Source organism: Oryctolagus cuniculus, chromosome 15 (genome assembly GCF_051225735.1).
Source record: "Oryctolagus cuniculus isolate XC-2025 breed Fujian yellow rabbit chromosome 15, ASM5122573v1, whole genome shotgun sequence".
Classification (NCBI taxonomy): Eukaryota; Metazoa; Chordata; class Mammalia; order Lagomorpha; family Leporidae; genus Oryctolagus; species Oryctolagus cuniculus.
Genome location: NC_142881.1, coordinates 83,465,732 through 83,473,965, shown reverse-complemented (window position 1 = coordinate 83,473,965; position 8,234 = coordinate 83,465,732). Strand labels below are relative to the sequence as shown.

At 46.1% G+C, this 8,234-nt stretch overlaps 1 protein-coding gene across 1 annotated transcript in view; it reads left to right on the top strand.

Annotated features, from left to right (window-relative positions):
* The first annotated feature begins 27 nt into the window (after positions 1-27).
* Positions 28-8,234, top strand: part of LOC149122130 (uncharacterized) — a 30,342-nt gene continuing 22,135 nt past the window's right edge. The window contains exons 1-2 of the mRNA XM_089313643.1: positions 28-626; positions 824-937. Coding sequence (XP_089169769.1) covers positions 28-626; positions 824-937 — 713 coding nt within the window. The remainder of the gene's footprint in view (positions 627-823; positions 938-8,234) is intronic.

The following is an 8,234-nucleotide window of genomic DNA, read 5'->3' as shown; positions in this document are numbered from 1 at the left end:
ACTGAAGCCTGGGACTTCCTAGGCCGCATGCCTCAGTGTTCGCTGGAAGCGGTGAACCAGGAAGCCAGGAAGCGGCTGCTGTCGTGTGGGCGTCCCGTGGGACATGGTACTCTGGACGGCGCAGGTCGTGGCGGGCGCCGGCGGCGGCGCGGAAAGACTGCCGCCTCTATCCCTGCCACCCCGCACCGCCGCCTCCTTCGCCGCACTTCCCAGGGCTACACTCACACCGTCCCCACCTACCTCTGCTTCCTCGCAGACCTCCGACTTCTCAGACCGCCGCCGCCACTTCCTTCCTCACCGCTGCCGCCGATGAACTTAGCTGCCACGCCCACGACGTCGAACGCGACCCCGACGCTACGCACGCTGGCGCCGACGCCGACACCGACGCCATACACGACGTTACAACGCAGACGCTGTCACAGATGCAGTGTCAGTGAGCGTCAGCGTCAAAGCGTCCTGTACGGCGTCGGCGTCAGCGTCGGCGTCGGCGTCAGCGTGCGTAGCGTCGGCGTCAGCGTCGGCGCCAGCGTGCGTAGCGTCGGGGTCGCGTTCGACGTCGTGGGCGTGGCAGCTAAGTTCATCGGCGGCAGCGGTCTGAGAAGTCGGAGGTCTCCGAGGAAGCAGAGGTAGGTGGGGACGGTGTGAGTGTAGCCCTGGGAAGTGCGGCGAAGGAGGCGGCGGCAGCGGCGGTGAGGGGTGGCGGGGATAGAGGCGGCGGTGAGGCGTGGCGGGGATAGAGGCGGCGGTGGCGGCTCCGGGTCGGACGTCCTGGGCGGGGAAGTGCGGCTGTGCCTCGGCCTAACTGAAGCCTGGGACTTCCTAGGCCGGAAGCCTCAGTGTTCGCTGGCAACGGCTGCAGCGGCAGTGAACCAGGAAGCCAGGAAGCGGCTGCTGTCGTGTGGGCGTCCCGTGGGACGTGGTGCTCTGGATGGCGCAGGTCGGTGGCGGGCGGGGCGGAGCGGAAAGATACCGCGGGGCGGCTCTGGTGCAGAGTCCGGGGTCAGCAGCGTCGGGCGGCCGGGAAGGAAGCAGCAGGTAGGGGCGGCGGTGCTGACGTGATGGGCAGCCGCGGCGAAGGCGGCGGGGCCTCAGTGACGCTGGGGCGGCAGTGAAGCAGGCGGCTGTGGCTCTGCGTTGGGCAGCAGAAGAGAGAGAGGGCGCGGTGGCGGCTTGAGTTGGCCGTGGCGTGGGCATCAGGTGGGCAGTACGGATTAACAGGTTGGGTCCGGACACGTCACAGCAGTCGTAATCTACTAAATGAAGGGGAAGGAAGCTAGGCAGGCAGTTGCGAGGGGGTTTTCTCTAGCTTGGAGAGTGCCCCTTGCCCTGGCTTTAGGCTCACAGCCTGTGGGCGTCATTTGTCAGATGCTTGGGGGCGCACGTTTGATGTGGGAGTTCAGTTTCTGCTTGGGGTGTCTGTGGCCTGTGTTCCAGCGTCTGGATTGGAACTCTGGATCGTTTCCAATTCCAGCTTTCCTGCTGAGGTGTGTCCTGGGGAGATAGCAGGTGATGGCAAGTGTCTGGGTACTTGTCAGCCCCATGGGAGACTGAGTTCCTGGCTCTTAACTTTAGCCTGACCCAGTCCTAGCTGCTGCAGGCATTTAAGGAGTGGGGGAGTAAATGGGAGAGCTCCATCTCTTTGCCTCTTAACCAACTAAAGTTAAAATTCTTCCAAAGTGGGTGGTTTCTATGTATTCTTAAGATTTATTTCAGAGGCAGATATTCATACCCATGCATGTACATGCACACACGCACACACGCACACACACACACACACACACACGGCAAGAAACAGCCATAAAGAGGATTCTCATCTGCTGGTTGACTTCCCAATTCCCACAACTACTGGGCCTGAGCCTGGCTGAGTTGAGGACTGGAGAACTCATTCCGTGTTCCCAGCAAGGGTGACGGGTACCCAAATGCCTGAGTCCTATCCACTGCCCTCCAGGTCCACATTACAGGAAGGTAGACGCAGGAGCCAGAAACAGCTCCCCGATTTCTTGAGCCATCACAATTGCCTTCCCCATCCACCTTAACAGGAAGCTAGAGTCAGGAGCCGGAGGTGGATACTGAACCCGGGTTCTTCAGGGTTGGGATGCAGGTGACCTTAATTGGCTTGGTAACCAAGATTTCAAATCCTTGTCCCTCTGAATTCGAAAAACCATGACAGTTTAGCAACAGTTTAAAAAAGGAAATTAAGAACTTACAATGTGTTTTAATTTCATTTCCTTCATATATTTATTTCTCTGCATATACTCTTTACCTTTTTCATGTGTACACACATTTTATGTTAATACTTTGGTACTCTGTGGAGCTTTGTGATGTAGCTTTTTTTTTTTTACCATATCCTGTTTATAGTTAATACATTTCAATAATTCTTACTTATTGAATGTACCTTATTTTCTTAGTTCTGTACTGCGTTTTTGCAGTTTGTTTGGCAAATGGGTAAGCGGTGATGTGGGGAACAAATGGATGTGCGTCGGTTTTCTTTGTCTTTTCTTTTTTTCTTTTAATTAGTGTTTAGCAGACTCAGTGTGTTTTGTAGACACAGCTGTAAGAACACCATGATATTGCCTTCCTCCCTCCCCCTTTCTCCTTTCCACTGTGTTTCCTTCTTCTTTTTCTTTCTGTCTTTGGTTTAGATTTTGAGCCAGTTTTCAAATTACATTACAGTAAAAAGGCTTAATACTTCACTAGATAAGTTTAGCGAGTAAAAAACAAAATTATACCAGTTTAGTGAGACTATAGACACCGAGTGTAAACAGTAATTGAACGGAGAAATGAGCGTTTCATCCCTCTGTGGTAAATCTTTAAGTAGCTGTAGATCATTGAAACTGTGGTAGGATAACATTTTTAACCATCGGTTTCACAAAGGCATAAAACAAAGTTTTACAAACTGTATTCGCATCAGTACTGATACACACAAACATTTCTTTCTGTTCGATTCCCTGAGATTCCTCCCAGCAGCGTCTAAGTGTTCCCCTTTCCCCACATCCATGCCAGCACTTGTTCCTCTGTTGTTTGGATTTCAGCCATTCTAATAGGGGTAAGGAGATACCTCATTGTGGTTTTGATTTGAGTTTCCCTGAAGCCTGGAGATGTTGAGCATTTTTTCATATGGTTGTTTGCCATTTGTATTTGTATTTCTTCTTTCTGAGAATTGTCTCTTGAAGTCCTTTTCCATTTCCGAACTGGATTGATTTTGTTGTTGTTGACTTTTTTAAGTTGCATGTGTATTTGGGATATTAATCCCCTGCAACTATTTTTTCCGTTCTGCTGTACATCTCTCCACTCTAATTGTCATGTGCTTTGTTTCTGAGTTTGATAAAGTCCTGTTTCCTTAGTTTTGCTTTTGCTGCCTGTGCTTCGGGGGTTCCCATCCAAGAAGTTGTTCCCACACCATCGTCTTTGAGTGTTTCCCCACGTTTTCTTCTAGCAGCCTCATAATGTCCATAATGTCAGGTCTTAAATTGGGTCCTTGATGTATCTTCAGTTGATTTTTGTATGTGAAGAGAGATATGGATCTACTTTGGTTCTTCTACGTATATGCATTCAGTTTTGCCAGCGCCATTTTGAAAATATTATCCTTAACGCCACTGTGTGGTCTGAGCACTTTTGTCAGAAGTCAGCTGGCTATCTGTATGCAGATTAAATTCTGGGCTCTCTCGTCTGTCCCATTGAGCTACGTGTTGGATTTTATGCCATTACTAAGCTGTGTTAATTACTGTAACTTTGTAGAATACTTTGAAATCGAGCATTATGATTCATCCAGGTTGGGTTTTCTTGTTCCAGATCACTCCAACTGTTTGTGGCCTTTTGTGATTCCACATGAATTTTCTTTCAAGATTTTACTTATTTGAGAGGTAGAGTTACAGACAGTGAGAGGGAGAGACAGAGAGAAAGGTCTTCCTTTCCCTGGTTCACTCCCCAGATGGCCGCAACGTGCAACATATTATTGTTGCTATACCCTATTCAGCCATGTTGGATCTGTTCTGTATTTTCTTGGAAATGAGGTTATTTTTTCAAAGTGTGTTAGTATTTGTATACCTTTAGTATTAAGGCCTATATGTAACTTACAGATCCCTTTGTCTATACCTTACTTCTTGACAGTGAAAAATGGGGGAGAAACACAGAGGATATACAAACAGCATTTGAAAAATTTTAAAAAATCTGATTTACCGTCAAGCTATTCTTCAAACTAGCTGTATTTTTTATTTCATTTAAAAAAAGGAAACCAGCACTTCCTACACTGAATTTAATCAGATAAAGCTTTTCTTTCATTGTGTGAACTCACAGGCTCGTTATCGTTTATTCAGCAAATCTTTGAGGGCCTAAGTACCCCACTTCCACTAGTAGCTCTTCAGAAATTCACATTTTTGCAGGTGAATCACACAAAACGATGTTTTTGGTATAGTCTTGTGAATAAGTATGGATTCTCTGTATAAATTTTCTTGGGTGGCGGATAACTAAGTGGGAGTGTGGAGCAGAGAGAATCAATTCTTTTTCAGTTTCCTGTGGGCGCATTTCCTTTTATTAAATTATAATCAGTCAGAATTTTATTAAATTATAATCAGTCAGAAGCATGGGGACGTGAGCAACTGCTTGCTTTAGTTTTGAGTAATGCATCTCTGTAGAATCAACAGGTGCAGTGGCATACAGGAAAGGACTTTGGAGACCAGAACAGTGGCTTCCTCTAAATGAGTTCATTGTTTGTATCAGCACAGTATTCTTGTGCACTAAGTTTACACTACTTTTGTCATATGCTGTTTTTTTCTATTCGTCCTACATTTTAAATTGAAATGTTTCTTGTATTTTTTTAGTATTCTTTAAGTTCCTTATTTTGGTGAAATTATTAAGTGGACACCTTTAGATTTTCCTAACATCTTGTGGCTCCATAGACACTCTATGGTATTTTAATTGATTTTCAGTCTTTTTTTCTATTGACACTGGCAGTTTTGCACAGACACTATGATATGTTCTTGGTGCATTAATAGGTTGGTTTGAAAGTCCATGATGCATCAGTTGTTTTTGCGCAAATTTGCATTTTTAAAAACAAGCGTTCATAGTAGAACTGGATTGTTATTTTTCAATTTGTTATCTTCTGTGGAATAGAAACCACCAAAACAGGTAGTGAAATACGCTTTTGCATTTTTTATGCACCTTAGGTTCTTGTTGTCTAGAATTGTCACAAAAGCCTTGTAGCATTTTAATGATTGGGTAAATTGAAGAAAAGTGAGATTGTCACGCTTAGGGAAAATACAAGTTTTCTTTAACTGTGCATCTCAGTATTCAGTGTGTATGTTGATCAACTGAGGGTCTTGTTAACATGCATATTCTGCTTAGCACTCCAGGGCTGGGGCCCAAAACTCTGCCTTTGAACAAGATCCCAGGTGACGGCCATGCTGCTGGCTTCGTTTGAATATACGAATTAGTGTAAACTGTGAGTTCATTTCTGGTAGCCTCATTTGACAATGATGTGAAATCAACCTCAGTGTTTTTTTAGCCTAATATACCCAAAGTACTATCATTTCAACATTTAATTGATATGCTGAAAACTGTTAAGAGATTTCTTTAGTGTTTTTGGACCAAAGTGTTTAAAATCCAATGTATATTTTGCATTTACAGCCCATTTCAGCTTGGACTAGTCACGTGTAGTGTGTCCAGCATGTCACCCAGGATTGGTAGTGGCCACCTGCTGGGCCAGTACAGTGCTGGAGTATACTATCTAGATCAGCCACTCCCTTGTGGTTCTATAAAAAAAAGTTTCATGTGCCTCATTTCTGCTCTACTCTATTTACGCAAAGCAAGGTCGGGATTGATGGGACCTTGAGTTATAGGGTGCAGCTCGTTTTAATTTTATTCTTTGTAAGTGCACATTCATTATAGAAGACTTGGACAATACAGGGAATGGAGGAAAAATCAAATTACATCAAATCCGGTCATTGAGTCAATTGCTACTTTTCCCCAGGAGGAAATTTTTATGCCATGAAGTACTAGGGTTGTATAAAACCTTTCCAGATCACTTTATAAAACTTGTTTTATACACTTGTATTTAGTATTTACATAGTGGATTCAGCAGAAGGTTGATGTTGACAGTGTCAGTCTGAGAGGACTGACCAGGAGTACTTTTAGTGTTCAGGGAATAGTAATACTTACCTTTACCCTTAACTAATATGTGATGTAATCTTTTAGTTAGGTTTAAGTTTGAGTACCTCTACTTGGACGACACTGGGCACACTCCTGCGTTTTTGTATATGTTTTCTTGGGAGTGTTACAGATTTGACTGACATCCTGTATATATAATACTTTTAAAACAGTTAGTTAAATGCTTGGTCATTAATGCCATAAATTATTAGATATACTCTTACTCAACTGGATGTGCAGTGTCAAGGAGCAGTCATTTGTCATTATTTGGGACACTGACACCCAGTCTTGGAATATTGGAATGCCTATTTTGCAAGATCTGGTTCCACTCCCATATGCTGGGTGAGGTTGGATCACTTCCACATATGTGGTATACCTGGCTTGAATTCCTACCTTAGTTTTCCTCACCATCATCTCCCTAGACCCACAAGTAGTGTGATTTGCATATACATTAAGTAGTCGAGTTAACACCCTGGGGCCCAGCCATCTAATGCCCAGCAGTAGAACTAACGCTTGACAGCAGAGACGGTTCTACCTGCCGTTAGCAAGACATTCAGTGTGTGTATATTTGACATAGGTACATAGTGATGGAACAAGGACAGGCGCCTCAGCCACTTTAGGTTTCTGTGACCCTTACCTTCTCTCAAGGGACCAATTGAGTCTCTCAATGTGGTGTTCTCCACCCCACCCCCTGCATTATTCCCCATGTTTGGAAGCCAGGGGGCCAAAACTTGAAAAAACTTGTATGGAGAAGGTTACCTCTGTTTACTGCCCCCCCCACCCCTAGTGCACCTAAGATATAAAAAGGTCCAGCCTATTGGGGTCTGGGCACTCTGCTGTGTATTGTGTGTGTGTGTGTGTGTGTGTGCGCGCGCTTGTGCTTGTGTGCTAGCTGTTGGTCACCCATCTCTGCGGATTTGTTTTCTTTGGATAAGCTTTGTCTGGCTGTGAGTTCGTATTCTGTCTTTTCTCTGATCTGCACCCTTTTGCTTATATTTGGTGCCCCGTGTGAGAAATAGAGGGAAGGGCCAGCATCTTGTCCCAATCTGCCGATCTCGTATTCTCTGGGTGAGAGCTGTGACCCCCCCACCCTTCATCTGGACAAATCCTTCCCCTTTTTAGTGTCTCCACCCACCCCTAACCTTCTCTTTCCTACAATCTCCTTTTTCCCTTCTGACCTGGAAGGCCCTGAGAGACGCCTCTCCAGAACATTTTCTCACTCCCTCTTGCACTTCTCATTTGGAGCGAATTCACAGCCAGAGCCTTTGCCTGATCTCATCGCTGCATGCCCACATCGGACCTAGTTCTCAGCCCATCAGATTGGTAAGAGAGGTCACTCTCTCCTCAGGCATGCTGGGGCGATGCTCGTGACCAGTTCATCCCCCCCTCGGAGGGCTTGGGTGTTTAGTTGGTTTCTATCGCTGCCTCCTGTTAGAGGACTCAGGACTTAGGTGCTCGGTTGAGGTGATTTTTTTCCCAGGGAAACCCTGCTAGAAGAACCTCTTCCCTCAGACCGTAGTTTGCTTAATCCATGGGTTCCAAATTTCAGCTCCCCTCTGGCCTGCCTCTGCAGACTTGCACAAGCTGGGCCTGAAGGGGGAGACAAAGCCAAAGCGATTATTCCACCTCAGCACGAATTTGGTGTTGTTTTTTTTTTTTTTTTTTTGTCTCAAAATTCTCCAAGATTTTAATAACTTCACACAGAGAAAAGGCAAATGGTCAGAAGCTCCTATTCCAAGCCCTTTTCCTCCATTGGGGTCAACGTTGCTCACTCTAATTTCTCATGGAGGAAGAAGGCCTGGAGCCACCCCTTAAATCGTCAGCCTGCCCACCCCTCCTTTCTCCCACACCTGAGAAGCTGGCCTTTCAGGAACACAACCCTTTGCTCACTCCATTCCCCCTCTTTCTCTGGTGCCTCCTTTTCCCTCTCCACTGGCAACAAGGAAAGTTAGCACCCTTCCAGCCTCTTCTCCCCGGAATTCTCTTTATCCTGCTCTTCCTGAGGGAGATCAAACTCTCTGTAAGCTCTCCGTCCCTCCCTCATATCCTCCTCTCTGAGATCCTGGCCCGGGAGTGTGACCCTCCTCCCT